The 17,254-nt window shown below is 42.8% G+C and overlaps 1 protein-coding gene across 8 annotated transcripts in view; it reads right to left on the minus strand.

Moving 5' to 3' along the window:
- Positions 1-17,254, minus strand: part of AGBL4 (AGBL carboxypeptidase 4) — a 1,358,157-nt gene that overhangs the window by 206,910 nt on the left and 1,133,993 nt on the right. For all 8 annotated transcript variants that reach the window (XM_045028065.1, XM_045028068.1, XM_045028071.1 and 5 more), the window contains one exon: positions 3,066-3,177. In XM_045028065.1, coding sequence (XP_044884000.1) covers positions 3,066-3,177 — 112 coding nt within the window. The remainder of the gene's footprint in view (positions 1-3,065; positions 3,178-17,254) is intronic.

Here is a 17,254-nt window from a genome sequence, read left to right on the forward strand (position 1 = left end):
ACCATTCCTTATCCATCCTGGCTAATAGCCATTTATGGACTTAACCACCATGAATTTATCCAGTTCTCTTTTAAACGCTGTTATAGTCACAACCTCCTCAGGTAAGGAGTTCCACAAGTTGACTGTGCGCTGCATGAAGAAGAACTTCCTTTTATTTGTTTTAAACCTGCTGCCTATCAATTTCATTTGGTGACCCCTAGTTCTTGTATTATGGGAATAAGTAAATAACTTTTCCTTATCCACTTTCTCCACATCACTCATGATTTTATATACTGCTATCATATCCCCCCTTAGTCTCCTCTTTTCCAAGCTGAAGAGTCCTAGCCTCTTTAATCTTTCCTCAATCAGCCCCTGGGAAGAGGAAAATCAAGGCAGAGTTACCAGCAGGGCTGTCTCTGAGGCCCTCAGGGATAGCTCTGGAGGTGGCCATCCTATTACAAGGAACTACAGTAAATGGTTAAATACCCTTGGATTGTATTATGCCAAACTCACTGTAGCTATGGCAGAGTGTGTGTGTACGCACGCGTAAGTCTCAGAGAGAGAGAGACAGAGAGAGAGAGCGAGCGAGCGCTAAAACTGCTTCACTTATTCCCATGTCATTCGCCCCTACATACAGAGTGAACTTTTTCAAAGGAAACAGCTTATCTTCCAGACTGCAGAAGAAGAAAAATCCTCCTAAATTGCAATATTTAAAAAGCGGCTTTATGTTGTTATGGCAGCTAATTTTCCTTAAATGATTTAAGGAAATGAATACATGTAAAGGGGCTGCACCAAGCTGTTACAGGATAGCAACATTAAGCTGGACTTCCTTCGCTTTAAACAATCCAATCTCTTATGGGCAGTTCCCCATGACCGATCTTGGAAGTGGCACATTTTTATGCTTGAGAGCGCGTGGGGTGGGAGGGATTAGGGTAGTTTTCCAATGCATTTTGCATTTTATTTCAGTTCATTTTCTTCTGTTTTTTGTTTTGTTGTATTGAGAAGGAGAGGAAGCAGGAGGGTTAACGCTATCTTACATGTTAATTCCCAGATCAGTTACCATTTGACAAGAATAGGGAAGAGACACGGATCTGTTTTGTCTTTCTGTCCATCTGGGTATCCAGACATTTAACATGTGCTCCTTACCATAGCACCTGAGAGTGAAATTTACACCTGGGCAATACTTAAGACTAAGCGATTCAGAAGCTTTGTGCTGGACGTCTGCCTAGGGAGGGCATCGGCCTGAATGTGTACCAATAAAATTAATCAATGCTATAGCGGAAAGGCCCATGTGTGGTCTCATTTCCTCCCTCTGAGGCAACTGGCAACTCTTCCCTCCTTCTCTTCTTCCCGGCCCCTTGCTTATTGTCAGCTCATGCAAATATTGAACTGGCTCAGAGGGACTAGCGGTAAAGCTCTCGCCCAGGAAAAGAGCAGTCCCATAGCATATCATTTAGTGCTAGAAGACAGTTTGGCTCTGAGAGCTGCTGCTGCTGCTGAGCATTGGCAGCCCCGAATGAAGTCAGAACTCCTCAGGGTGAGGCCCAAGCTAAAGAAATATTTTTATCCAAAGGCAATTTCATTTTACTGCTACTGACCTCCGCTAGTAACACAACTGATACGCAGCAAAGAATCCTGTGGCACCTTATAGACTAACAGACGTGCCACAGGATTCTTTGCTGCTTTTACAGAACCAGACTAACACGGCTACCCCTCTGATACTTGACAACTGATACGGATACCATCTAGTGAGCTCTCTCCACACGGCTTCCCCGTTAGACTCAAGGACCTCTTTATCCCTGGGAGAAACAGTCTTCTCTGATGATGCAGCTTGCAAGCCCTCTGCACCAGGTTGGAAGAGAGTCTGGTTGCTCTTTGGGGTGGAAAAAGAGAGGGAGAATAGACCCTGCCTGGCCAGCTTCTTCCTTTACTATTATTCTTTTTGATTTGTGCTGCTGCAGCAGCTAGGAGCCTCCCATCACAGTCTAGAACCTGGCTGTGCTAGGTTTGCACAAACACAGAATTCAAAGGTGGAGCCCGCCTCAAAAAGCTCACAATTTAAATAAGTTCTTCTTGCAGTGGAATTCCACTCCAGAGTACTTACCTTACCCTGAAGCCACTCCTCTACGGACGTTGTTGTTATAGGCTATTTTGGGCATGGGGTGCACTGGCAAGCCATGGGGTTAGAGGGAGAAGCTAGCACTAGGACTAACTACCCAGGAGTAGCAGTGCCTCTGTCTCGTGAGGTGCCAAGCCATGCCATTGTACACACACACACACACACAAAGAAAAACCTCAGTTTATGTGAAAGAAACACACCTAATCAGCAAAATGGAAAGCATAATTATCAAATTAATATCAGGAATTCCACACAGCAAAACAACGTCTATAAAATCCCCTCATATTTCCCAGAGAGTGCCTAGAATCATTTCTTTTTTCCCCGACCCCGTCTCCATCTTTGTTCGGTGGTTTTTCCTCAGGTTGCGTGTTCAATAATCCTTCTCCACTTGGATGTCAAACATTCAATAACTGTCTGCCTTCCTCCTCCTCCTCTTCCCCACATTCCCTGCAATGCATCTCCTCTGATTAGCAGAGATTTCACTTCACAAACATCTCAGCTTCTCTGACCGAGTCTGTGTGTGTGTTTATGGAATATTTACAAATATTATTTCCCTCCTGCCCATACGCTACATAGCAACGCCTACCAGACCTCTGGATTAACATCAGTACCACTTGGTAATTCAATTTCAGGGGCCTGCTGTTTTGAATCCAGCTCAAGACATTAAGAGAGCTGCTCAATTGAATATGGGCCCTGCGTTTAGCACTATTCCATATATAATCTGTGCTGAACTTATTTTCACTTGCTCTCTCCACTCGAACGTTCCCGATGACAAACAACACTTAAAATGTTCCCTGATGACATGCAGCAGAGGTGGTGTTTGCTTGGTTCCCTCTTTGAAGGTTTGCCACAGGATCTGTCCAAGTCAGAATTGCCAGCTGCCTGCAGCAGCCTGCAGGCTCTGCCTATGCAATGCAATGCTGTACCTTGGGGAAGATGCTTTTCCAGTGTAAATGTCCCCACTCACCGGATTGTTGTACATCTGAACGATGAGCTGTTTTACTCCATGCAGCGTGGGATGAGCCCAGGGAGACGGATCCACCCAGTGCCGGTTTAAATCAAACCCCATCAAGGAGCACCTGTACAAACACACAAAATAGCCATCAGTATGGTCTTCAACTTATACCCATGTCAGACAGAATTAGGTGGAAGTCCTGCTGGTTGGTACACAGCCCCTCACAAAAAACAAGGCAAGGTCTCTCCAGAGCAGTAGGAGAGATCAAGCAGTGACCTGTCATGACCTGGTTGGCAGGATTTCTGTAGCAGCACCTTTGGTGACTCACATTTAAGCTTCTTACCCTTCATATCATTGTTCCCTCAACCTCCGTTTCAGCCAGCTTTGTCCTTTTCCACTTCACCTCCCCAGTGTGACCAATGACCGTCTCAACAGTCCATTCGCCCACCCAACCCATGACTGTCTGCCCACGTTCTTCCATGAACCAGCTATGTCTTCAAGGTTGCGCCTAAGCTGACCCACCATGCTCCTAAGTCCATCCTCAGTGAAGCCCTTGTTCAGGAAAGTCCTTAAGCACATGGAAGTCAATGGACATTAAGAGGGTGCTTGAGTGCTTCATGGAATAGGGATGGACGAAAAGAAAGCCCAACCCTATTTACTTTATCATGCCATGAACTAGCCCTTACTGAGCAGATCAACTATGTAATCTTATTAATGTGAGATCATATATGCTACTTCTGACTCCTTTTCTCTCCCTGCTGACTCGTATTCCTCTTGGTACTTCGTGGTCTAATTTCGAGTCTGATACTGTCCCCCTTACTCAGGTTGAGTTATATCTTCCTCTCAAAAAGTCCCTCTACAGTCATCCAGACTACTGGCAGAGTGAGGTACTTCTGAACACAAGGAGGGGACGCAGAATGAGCCCCACAGGTTGTAAACTCTTCAGGGCAGGGATCACGTCTGCTGTCCACTTCAGGTGTCATCTACTCCACTTTTGGGCATCAAGTGCAACAAATAATTGTCCCCTTGTCAGAGCAAGATCTGACCAGGGGATATGGTTCAGCAATGCAGGAATCACACTGATCGTCAACAGAAACAATAACAGACAACCCCAGGCAAAGATACAATTTTTCCGATATATAAAACTAAACAATACCATCAAACTTGCTACTAAGCCCTAAAGCTTCTTGAGACGTAAAGAGCTTTCGTTGATCCCCAAACTATTGTGTGAAGGCCTGTGCTATCTTAATCTTTTAAATACACCTATGCAAACAATAGAGATTTGCTCTAGTAATGTCGTTTAACAAAAATCTTAAGAATCTAGGAGTTACGACTTTACATGTAATAGGCAAAAATGAAAGGAAAATACCCAACATCCTAAATGCTGAGCCAAAGCACAGGCTTGGCTAGAAACACAAAATGCACAACTTAGAAGAGTAAAGTGTGGGGTTGAAACTACAAAATTAAATTAGAACACTGGAACTGGTCAGAAACTTTCCAACAGAACAGAGTTCTTCAAGAATGTATCGATTCTGTCAAAATTTATGACAGACCAGGCAAGCAGCCAATCAATTGGCAGGTGGGATCTCCTGGCTCCAGCTTCCCACCTCTCAGGCACTCCATCAGGGCAGGGCTTGTGGGAAGGCAGCAGAATGATTGCTCCCAGGTGGTCACCTGGGAAGTCAGGAGCAGGGCCGGCTCCAGGGTTTCTGCCGCCCCAAGCAGCAAAAAAAAAAAAAAGCCAATCAGCGGCTCTCCGATGGCAACTCAATCGGCAGCCCCATTCTTTGGCGGAAGTTCGGTGGCGGGTCCTTCACTCCCTCTCTTCCTCGACGGCAGCTCAAAGAGGAAGAGAGGGACTGAGGGACCTGCTGCCGAAGACCTGGACGGGCTGCCCCAATAGCGGACAGAGTGCCGCCCCATTGTATTAGCCGCTCCAAACACCTGCTTCCTTAGCTGGTGCCTGGAGCCAGCCCTGGTCAGGAGGCCAGTTCCCCTGGTTACTCAGGAAGTCAGGTAGCTGGTTCCCCGCCTGGCCAGTTCCCCAGGCTGCCCACCTAAAGGTCAGGTGGATGGCTGGGCAACCTGACCATTTTGTCACCTTGGCAGCCGGGGAGCCAGGCAGCCTGCTCTTCTGCAAAACAAAACACATTTGTTTCATTTCACATGGAACAAAAAAAAAAAAAAAAAAGAAAAATCTTTGATTTTTTTGCAGAACAGAAAACCCCATTCCTGCTCAGCTCCTTTCACAATGCCTGCTTCTGACCTCACTGGCACTGGTATAAATCAGGAGTATCGCCACTGAAAAGTAAATGGTGTAGGACTGGTAAGAGCTCAGAATCATGCTAACCGCCTTTTCGTTTTGCAAACTTAGAAACCTTCATGCTCACAATGAATTTTCTTGCTGTTTGGCAAACCACGCTACGACACAGCATGCTGACTCCACAGGACGTCTTTTGTAGGAGCTCAGTGCCAGAAATCATACCTCCCGCATGACTAGACCAGCTCATTTACATTTAAACATATTTTAAAGTAGTAACATCACAGAAAACAAACATTTTTTTATTCCACCCTGTTCATTTTCCGTGGTCATCTGACCAGGCTATAGAGCACAAAAAACCCCAAACAACAAAGTGCAAACAGGAACTGCAAATTGGTGTTTGCTCAGCATTTGTTAGTTACATAACTCATCCAACCAGGGAACAGAAACAATTATGCATAATTTCTGTAACTAAACAACACAGGGCAAATTTCCTATGAATCATTCTTTATGATGAATTTCAGGATCTATATTATGCAACAAATAAATGTGAGAATTTTGCACCAACATTTCAGAAACAAAAACTAGAAGCAAATGTTGACAAGTTATTCAGTTGGGATGATCCTCCCAACATTACTTAATATGATTCCAGACTAATTTCTGAATATCATTTAGTCAGTCTATGATATCGCTGTATCTCACCTCTATTGAAGCAACAGTTAATTTACTCTTTGATATGGGCATTAGTATGTCTTTCCAGTTTTGTAGCAGTGTTCAGTTTTCTTTTTACTTTTTTTCAAATCTTTTTTTCTTATTTACCTACAGACTAATTTGCATTCATAGTGTTTTCTTTATTCGTCTCTTGCACACTTGTGCCATCTCCACGGAAACAAAGTTGTTTTCCTTGGCACTTCAGATTTGATTATTGATCTTATTTCCCTGCAATGGGAAAAAGAACTGCGTTCCACTGCACCATACCGTACTTTGAAGATTTAGGGCCAGATATTTCATCCTTTACTCACACTGGTGAGTACTATGATGAGTGCCATTGGGTTCAGTGCCAACTACTCATGTGAGTCCTCACCAGTGTCACATAGAGCTCCACAATCTGGCCCATAAAGATTGCAAGATGGTGGGTGGTATATTATACAGCAGTGGTGTGTTTATATTGTACAGGAAATAAACTAAAACATTCAGTACAAAACCAACCCTAAAGAGAGAAGGAAACTGAGAAAAGCGGAGGGAGAAAAGTTACATTTGAAGATGAGCTTTGAAATGAGACCTGGGGCGGAGCAATACAGAAGGATACACCAGATTGAGAGAGCTGCCTCGCATTCAAAAAACAGGGAGGCTGCAGGAAGGATGGAAAATTCAGGTAAGTGAAGGGAGAGGTGAAGGAAGTAGAGAGAAACAAGCTCTATGAGAGGGGTTGGAGCAAACCAATGAAAGATTTTAAAAACAAAGTGGGTAATTTTGAACTAGAGACTGAAATGGATTGGGCTGTTGGTGCAGGTGATTCAGAATTAAGGTGGAGGTGGTTGCATGTTTTGGTGTGTATAAAGGAGGAAAGCAGCATTCTGTCTTTGCCACCGGATCCTGCTGATCATTCACAATGGGAAATCCCAACCTCCTTTTATGACACCACTTTCACCTCCATGGAAACCAACCATTATGTCTTTATGAACTTTCTGAGCAATCAGCAATTACTGTTGATCATCCATATTAACATAATTTAAAAACATTCAAATGTCGGACACTTGCAAATTCAAACTGTGTTGGCTTAGGCTACACTGGACACTGTACATTTCTGTTCCATGACTGGATGAGCACAACTCTTAGAATCAGGTTTCTGCTGCAGATACTTGGGCTTATGAATTAGAAATTGAGTTCCATTAAGATTCTCCAATATTCACCTGAAATTCGCTATTTTGGCAAACATTTCTGCTACTAAACCACCATAAAGAGGTGCAAATCCAATCAAAGCAAATTAGTTCCAATACTGAAATGGAAACTAACTGAAAATGTTTGCAGTTCCCATCTCTCTCTACTTCCAGAGGTTACCAGCCCACCTCGACAAAAGCAAAGAAGCTCAAACTAGCATCTAAACTGCTAGGAGGTTTCTGTTCAGATCACTGCCCAACATTCTGAGATTCACCCAACACTGGTTTGAAATACCCCTTGCCCAGGTGCTTTAGCAAACCGCTTCTAGTTTCTTGCTAGAATTGAGAAGGGTTTAGTGATGTGGCCAATGCTGGGCCATAAAAATGTTAAGGCTGCTTATGTTTCTTTCAGGTTGTGCCTTTCCTTTCAAGAACCTCCAAGTTACAGAAATCTCCAGGACCTCCGACTTTCCCTTTGCTTTGATTCTTCCTTTCCCCACACTACATTTTCCTTCCCTGCACCTACTACGCTCCTGAGTCTCTTGCTAACAGACCTTTTTCGACAAGGTGAGATATGGCGAATAATGGAGTAAAGAAATCCTTTTTCATGGGATATGATTTATTACAAAGAGAACCATACACACTTCCCTTCGGCTTTGTTGGTTCATTGGATCAGTACTGGGTGAATCTGCACACAAAGCCTGTAAGTTCAAATCCGCAAATGGCACTATGGGTCAGGGTTAGGATCGGAAATTGAAAAGGGGTAGGAGGCAGGGGAGGAGATGCATCACACTTTTGTCCAGGCATATGCAATAAAAAGAGTTGAGACAGAGGGTAATTGGTCTCTATTGTTGCTCATCTTCGAGGCAAGTGTCATAGGAACTGCTGGGAGACTGCAGTCTGCAATAGTCACTGTGCACTACAAGAGAGTGAATTCAAGGAAAAGAAATTGAATACTTGCTTCTTATAATGAAAATAATATTTTAAACCTGTTAGACTCGTGACATTTTACAAATCAAATTTTCACCTGCCATCCCTGGAGAAGCTGGAGTCTTCAGTAGTGTGCATTTCACCATTTGGGTCCTTGGAGGGTTGTGATTTATGCATTTGCCCATTATTCATAAAAGGGGATTCATTCAAGCCGACATGTTTTAAAGCAATCAGGTAGTGAGACAGCTATGGTTTCAGCTACAGCCATGGAAGGGTGAGTTTTGTTTTTGTTTTTTTGGCAACATTTTGCATGTGTAATTTACAAGCCTGGAAACCCTCACAAAAGGCTATAATATCACCACTGCAGTGTATACGCCTGCCAGAACACAAGTGGACACGCAGAGCAGCATTAGCTCCCAAAGGCCACATGGTGGAGTAGATGTTTGCAGAATGAGCTTTGCACTGTGCAGAGACATAGTTTTAAATAGTACATGATGGTTAGAGATCTGTTTCGCTATTTTCTATGTAAACAGTGTTAAATAAGAATAAACACAAAGGGATATTTTCTTCTTCTGACAAACACATGCATTTCCCATAGCTGGTAATAGGCATCACAGACACGTGCACCCAGGAGAAAACGGGCAGAATTCCCCGCTCCAATCTGCAAAGCACATCTCCGTTCAGCGATTCCACTCTCCCTACGCACACTGAGTTCTCAGTGATGTCAATAGGATTTCTGTGCATGCAGCAAAAGCAGAATATTGACAGCAAGGTCCATTACAAGGACAGGAAAATCTTTCCCCGTGATTTTATAAAAAAAATCTGAGAAGTAAGCTGCAAAAGATATGCTAGTCCCCAGGGACAAGTGCAGGATTGCTCCTTACAGTTTATTCTCCAGTGCTTTGTCCAGTTGGATTTTCAATTTTTCAAGTGATGGGGCTTCCTTTGGGAGACTATTGCACAATCCAACAGAACTCACTGCTATGAGGCTTATGTCATGGTTACAGGGCTAGCTGACCTCTGTCCCCCCTTCCAGTCTCTCTGAGGGATTGTCTAAATGAACAATTAGTCTGTGGCAAGCTGTGGTGTGAATGTCCCCCATGCTAGCATGCCATGGTCCCTGGGCACCCTGCTGGTGCGCATGAACAGTTCATTAGAATGCTTTGATCTAGCCCTCTTTGAATCTGACCAGTTAATGCACGTCAGTAGCGTGCATAGGAATAATTAGATCATAGCAGGCTAGTGTGTAGAGTCGAGTCACAGCCTGGCTTGCTGCAATTCTAATTGTTCATGTAGAGAAGCCCTGAGTGCACTTCCTCAGGTATGTGGCCTCATGACTTTACCTTTCCTGGGGTGGCAATCTGCAATTCTCCCACTCTTAGACCGGGTCCTGGGCTACAGTTACAGCTAGAAACTTAAAAAAACACCACAGTAAGAGAGTCAAAAAAAGAGCAGGAGAACTTGTGGCACCTTAGAGACTAACACATTTATCTGAGCATAAGCTTTCGGGGCTACAGCCCACTTCATCGGATGCACAGAATGGAACATAGTAAGAAGAGTATATATACACATACAGAGAAGATGCCATACCAGCTCTAAGAGGCTAATTAATTAAGACGACCTGAGCCAAAAAAGTGCTACTGTGGCTAAACAAAGTAAAAGAAGCAGTGAGAGGCAAAAAGGCATCCTTTAAAAAGTGGAAGTTAAATCCTAATGAGGAAGATAGAAAGGAGCATAAAACTCTGGCAAATGAAGTGTAAAAATATAATTTGAAGAACAGCTAGCCAAAGACTCAAAAAGTAATAGCAATTTTTTTTTAAGTACATCAGAAGTAGGAAGCCTGCTAAACAACCAGTGGGGCCACTGGATGATCGAGAGGATAAAGGAGCACTCAAGGATGAAAAGGCCATTGCGGAGAAACTAAATTAATTCTTTTCATCAGACTTCACAGTTGAGGATAATATTTCCACCTCAAGGTCCCAGAGACAGAGACAAGGTTCTCATCCCGAGGCCAAAAGACCAAAAACATCAAGACATTTAATCACGGCCTTGGACAGACCAAGAGACCACTTACACTTGATCTGAGCTCATAGAGCCGAGAAGAGATTCCTAAACCTGACCCATTCTTTTTAGGTGACAAATCTGAGGAACTGTCACAGATTGAGGTGTCATTAAAGGAGGTTTTGAAACAAATTCATAAACTAAACAGTAGTAAGTCGCCAGGACGAGATGGTATTCACTGAAGAGTTCTGAAGGAACTCAAATGTGAAATGGCAGGACTACTAACTGTTGTCTGTAACCTATCATTTCAGACAGCTTCTGTACCAAGTGACTAGAGAATAGCTAATGTGATGCCAATTTTTAAAAAGGGATCCAGAGGTGACCCCGACAGTTACAGGCCTGTAAGTCTGATCTCAGTAACCAGGCAAAGTGGTTGAAACTATAGTAAAGAACAAAATTGTCAGACACACAGAGGAACATAATTTGTTGGGGAAGAGTCAACATGCTTTTTGTAAAGGTAAATCATTCCTCACCAATCTACTAGAATTCTTTGAGGGGGTCAATGAGCATGTGGACAAGGGGGATCCAGTGGCTATAGTGTATTTATATTTTCAGAAAGCCTTTGACAAGGTCCTTCAGCAAAGCTCTTAAACAAAATAAGCAGTCATGGGATAAGAGGGGCGGTTCTCTCTTGGACTGGTAACTGGTTAAAAGACAGGAAACAAAGGGTAGGAATAAATGGCCAGTTTTCAGAATGGAGAGAGGTAAATAGTGGTGTCCTCCAGGGGTCTGTACTGGGCCCAGTCCTGTTCAAAATATTCATAAATGATCTGGAAAAAGGGGTAAACAGTGAGGTGGCAAAATTTACAGATGATACAAAACTACTCAAGATAGTTGAGCCCTAGGCAGACTGTGAAGAGCTACCAAAGGATCTCTCAAAACTGGATGACTGGGCAAGAAAATGGCAGATGAAATTCAATGTTGATAAATGCAAAGTGATGCACATTGGAAAACATAATCGCAACTATACATATAAAATGATGGGGTTTAAATTAGTTGTTACCACACAAGAAAAAGATCTTGGAATCATTGTGGATAGTTATCTGAAAACATCCACTCAATGTGCAGTGGCAGTCAAAAAAGCGAACAGAATGTTGGGAAACATTAAGAAAGGGATAGATAATAAGACAGAAAATATCATATATAAATCCATGGTACACCCACATCTTGAATACTGTGTGCAGATGTGGTCGCCCCATCTCAAGGAAGATACATTGAACTTGGAAAAGGTTCAGAAAAAGGCAACAAAAATGATTAGGGGTATGGAATGGCTACTGTATGAGGAGAGATTAATAAGACTGGGACTTCTCAGCTTGGATAAGAGACTAATAAGGAGAGATATGATAGAGGTCTATAAAATCATGACTGGTGTAGAGAAAGTAAATAAGGAAGTGTTATTTACTCCTTCACATAACACAGGAACTAGTGGTCACCCAATGAAATTAATAGGCAGCACGTTTAAAGCAAACAAAAGGAAGTATGTTTCACACAACACACAGTCAACCTATGGAACTCCTTGCCAGAGGATGTTGTTGTGACGTTGCAGTCTATATGGTTTTATAAAAATATGCTAGAGTGAATATAATTTAACTGGAAAATGCTTCATGCACAAGGTCTCTTGTAAAGTATCATTACAAAGCTTATCATCTACTGAGTGTGATCATCCTATTTGTATAAATGTACCACTCTTGTATCTGAAACTAGAAATATGAAATATAACTCTGAAGGCCTATTGTAACTATGCAAGTGTGGGCCATTAATGGCGGTTTGAAATCTTGATGACTCCAGGATAATTGTCTGCAGATGGCTGTGTTTACCTGTAAGTCTTCCTGTATACATGTGGGCAATGAAGTCTTGCAGTGACATGTGATCATGTCACCTGAACTGGAATCCATCTTTAACCTGGTGTCTTTCCATTGAGAAGAAGGGGGTGGGAACCCAGAGAGGGACAAAGGATTCCCGCCTTAGGCAAAAGATATATAAAGGGATGGAACAGAACAAAGGGGAAGGAGCCATCATGGAGAATCCCATAGCTACCACCTGAGCTGGAACAAGAGCTGGACCAGGGGAAAGAACTGTGCCCAGGCCTGGAAGGTGTCTAGTCTGAGGAAAAAACTTACTGAAGCATCTCTGAGGGTGAGATTATTTGATTAGACAGAGATTTGCACATTTTATTTTATTTGAGCTGGTGACTTACTTAGTTCTGTTTGTTACTACTTGGAACCACTTAAATCCTACTTTCTGTATTTAATAAAATCACTTTTTACTTATTAATTAACTCAGAGTATGTATTAATACCTGGGGGAGCAAACAACTGTGCATATCTCTCTGTTATAGAGGGTGAACAATTTATGAGTTTACCCTGCATAAGCTTTATACAGGGTAAAACGGATTTATTTGGGAGTTGGGCATCTGAGTGTTAAAGACGGGAACACTTCTGTGAGCTGCTTTCAGGTAAACATGCAACTTTGGGGCAAGTGATTCAGACCCTGGGTCTTTGTTGGAGGAGACAGGAGTGTGTGGCTCAGCAAGACAGGGTGCTGGGGCCCCGAGCTGGCAGGGAAGGCAGGGGTAGAAGTAGTCTTGGCACATCAGGTGGCAGCTCCCAGGGGGTTTCTGTGATCCAACTCGTCACAGTTGTGAAGGCCAAGACTATACTAGGGTTCAAAAAAGAACTAGACAAATTAATGGAGGATAGGTCCATCAATGGCTATAAGCCAGGATGGGCAGGGATGGTGTCCCTAGCCTCTGTTTGCCAGAAGCTGGAGCACCTGGCATTGGCCACTGCCAGAAGACAGGATACTGGGCTGGATGGACCTTTGGTCTGACCTAGTATGGCCGTTCTTATGTACGGTACTCTATGTATCTGCTATGCTTACCCAGCAGGTGCAACTGAGTTCAAACATTTGCAGTTCTTCCCTTTGGGAGTATGTGACCAATGGTGAATAGAACCACCAAGCAGCATTCTTAAACCAAAGTATGTTTCTTTAACAACAGGATAAATCATTTAGAGAAAAGGGATTTTAAAACAATAAACATTCTCCATGCATGTCTGCCTTACCATCTCCTGATGATAACCCATGTAGAACTATATTCTTCAGACACCTCAGTGGGTCCTGGGTGTCAGTCTGGCTCTCCCAAACAACGACATCCTTCTCAAGAGAGAGACCCTTTCAAAACTGCCAGAGTTCCTTTGTTCTTCTGTTTTCCTGGGCTTTGGACCTTCTGGACACAACTAGATTTGCAGGTTGGCTGGGGAGAAGGTAACAGCTTCACAACCAACAGTTTGGGTATTGTCCATAATACCACTCAAGTGTTTTCTGAGGGTGGCTTACCTTGAACCTCTCTTTAGCTTCCTGCTTGTTTTTCTTATAAAGCTCTAGTCAACTAACCCAACATATGCTTATAGTGAACACCCCAATAACCAGGTCAAAATAGAGGGTTCATAAATTATTACAGAGCAGCTCAAAATGTGTCACACTGATATTCACCTAACATTTCCCTTTTAATATTTCACCCAATTACTATTAGTGATATCAACTTGTATACCTATACCTATTTGGTATTTATATCCTTCAAGTATATGGACAGGGTAACCATGTCAGCAGTAGATGACTAGTGAGGCACTATACAAAGCTCGATGAAAGAGTACATGGATCTTGCTGTAGCATCTATTACACACAAACATTAAAAACATTATTAATGTTCACAGTCAAGCGCTCAGAAGTTAGGAAATGACACAATTACGCTTGTCTGGGCTTCAGCCCCTGGGTGCCTATGGAGCCTTTAAGTAAAGGAGCACGTATCATTGTTTCCATAGGACGCCTGACTCATTCAATACACAGAATGGACAGATCTCATGTAATGAGCAGCTCATCCATAACTGGTGTTCTCCTCACTCAATGTGAATCCCTGGGCCTTATACAACCCACCATTTAAACCCTCCTCTGAAGAGAGAATGATTACTTTCCTTAGTTTCACAACACCCCTGAGAGGTGAGGGGATGGCATTCTCCCCATTTAATAGGTTGGGAGCTGAGTCAGAGAGACTTTAGGGACAAAAGTATCCACCAATTTCAGGTGCCCACTTTGAGATGCTTAATATCTGATTTTTCAGCGTACTTAGCATTCTTTATATGGCACTTTATATGTTCAAATCACAGCTCCCACTGATTTCAGTTGCAGCTGGAAGCGCTCAGCACTTCCTTGCTCCAAGGCATGGGGGCACTACAGCTTTTCAAAGAAAATATCATCAGACTTTTTAAAACTATGGACAAAACAACATATTTTGCCCTAGTCTCCTGAAAATAGCCCAGTCATTTAGGCTGAAATTTTCCACACAAAAACCCCTCAGCCTGAGGCAGACTCTCTGCGTGGAAATGGCTAATGCTTAGCAAAGTTATAAGCAACTGAAAGCAGGGTTTTATAGAATAATAGAAATCTAGGGCTGGAAGGAACCTCAAGAAGTCATCTAGTCCAGCCCACCGTGCTGACAGTGAGAAGTGTCGGATACCCTTTATTAATAGGCAGTGCTATCAGCCATACTTATATACATATTCAGTTCCTTTAAATCATTACTCATAGATCAATCCTTCCAATCCCCTTATCATTTTTGTTACTCTACCTTCAATTCCCTCCTATTTCTTGAAATCAGTTTAAAAATATTCTAGCAAGTACAAGAGGGATGTAAAAATATGTACATCCTGCTTTGCTCATGTTTTATTGGTGTCGATTGCACACGGAATGATAACATGGGTATCTAAATATTTAAAAAGTTACTTTGGGGAAAAGAAATGTTACTAGGTAGCAAGATTGTAACAATTTCATACAGAAGTGGCAGACTGCAACAAATCCAAAAATAAAAGGTACCAATGGTTTCTGAATGGAATCTCTTTCTAGTAAGTGCCTTTCGAGGCCATACTTTGTAGTAACAACTATGCAGGTACACGAGAGATAGCCATAAATATAACGAGAGAGACGTTTCTAAGTGCACCGATCTAAACCCATCTCATTTTAATAAAAATATAACTAATATGGCCTGGGGCAGGCCAATTGGGTGTTTTTTAAGGCACGGGAAGTGGTGCTGGTGATTCAGAAACAAACCTATACCCTAGAATCATGTTAGACATCTTTGGATGAGTATAAAAACCCTGATCCTGAACACTTGTTGCCATTAATTAAGGGTAAAAGCAATAAGCCTACTGTCTTGGCCAAAATAATTATTTTTTGACTACTAACCATTCTCCTGCTGGTTGACTTAGGCACTAGACTGTTTTCATGCCCTAAATGGTTGTGCAGCACTGCAGTGTGCTGTTAAACAGCTGTCATGCTTCAGCCAGTATTTCAGTGGTTGGTGAATCCTATCTCCCGTCCGTCTATCAATTTGTTGCAATTTAAGGTGATTTGGGATAAGACGTGTTATAAAAATATAAGGTACTACTATGCCAGACATGCAATGCCTTGGGTATCTTTCCCTTCACTTTAATCCAGCCATCTAACCTTCCTCAGGACTCAGACACTGCAGCTGGCAATGGTCACGGTATCTCTGAGTAACTCTATTTCTACACACTGTTTAAAGGTAGCGTCACATGTCATATTTTAGTTTCCCATCCTGGGCAGAGTTCAAAAGTTACCAGGGTACATTGGCAGACTATTTGTACCCAGAAGTGCTATTATTCGAAATTGGAACAAACCAGTCGTCCTCTGCATAGACATCTCACTTCGCCTGCTATTGAAGCACAACTACCTCTGCAGCAAAATGTGGCAACTGTTTAACAGGGTAACACGTATTACAGCTCAAGAAAGAAAATCACACCAGACTAAGTCTGCAGGGTACTTTCTATGTGGCCAGAACATAATTAATCAAGTGGGAATCTAGCTAGGAAGCTGGGTTAACATCCCTTCTATCATTGTATGTGTGTTGGACTACAGTGTAGCAGAGAGAGTAACTAAGCAGCAGTTGAATAGATATGGGTGACTGACATGTTATCTATGTATCCTGTGGTGATAGCTACTTTAACTCAACCTTCCATCTGGAATTATTTTTGTTTTCTTTTCTAATGCATATATGAAAGTATCAGTACCAGAAGTATGACGTGTCATTGGATTTGATGATATACATCTCCTCTCATCCTCAGGTCCTTTACTTTCGAACTCGACTGTAGGTTACGATGCATTTGGTAAAGATTTCCATCACTGCTCAGAAGAGAGTGCATCCTTTTAACCTAGCTGCAGCTCCCAGGCTTCCAGATCTCTATTCTTTTTCTAGTGTAGGCTCCTTCCTAGGAGCCAGCAGCTACTGTATGTTTGAGTATTTCTTCATGAATATTAAGTCACCAGGATCTCTGAGTACATTAAAGGCTTGCTAGGAAACTGAAACAAAAGAGCCTTGCTGTATGCTACCTTTCATAGGCTCATTGGCAATACTGCCCATGAGTGCTGCAAAAGCAAATGAATGGATAGCGAGTATCCACACGCGGCAAGTTTTAAGAGAAACTCACATTCATTTTTCTCTTTGCTACACATCCGTGTTCGATATCATCAACACCACACATGTAAGATGCAACCTGCATTACGTTCCGTGAGATAGATCCCATTAATGTATTTCATGCCAGCCTCCTGGAGCATAACGTAGGAGACGGAAAGGGTTGGAATGCCGACGGGGGAAAAACACAACATAAGAGCCTTTTGGTTAAAAAGCATGATTGCAGGGGGTGAGGGTGCAAACCAAATCACACACTCACAAACACCACAATGCCAGATCACAACTGCCCCTCAGTGCATGCTGTTGCCATGGTTCCTCTCCCTCCCACCCTCCTTCTGGTCACCTCTACAATGGAGCAATAGCATATCTTTTTATTGCTGCCCTTGGCATTACCCCCTAAGCTTTTGGGAGGATGGGGGGTTGGGTCAGAGCCATACTTAGGTGGTAGGTTTTGGCTGCTGGTATTTGTGGAGGGGCAGCCTGAAAGAGGCAGACCCACCAATGCCTGTTTTGGTGGGGTAGTCAGGGTGCAGCTGTACTAGTCCATCAACTCCCTGCCACTGCTTCTGTGGCAAACCCTTAAAGCA

The sequence above is a fragment of the Mauremys mutica genome, chromosome 8 (assembly GCF_020497125.1).
Source record: "Mauremys mutica isolate MM-2020 ecotype Southern chromosome 8, ASM2049712v1, whole genome shotgun sequence".
Lineage (NCBI taxonomy): Eukaryota > Metazoa > Chordata > Testudines > Geoemydidae > Mauremys > Mauremys mutica.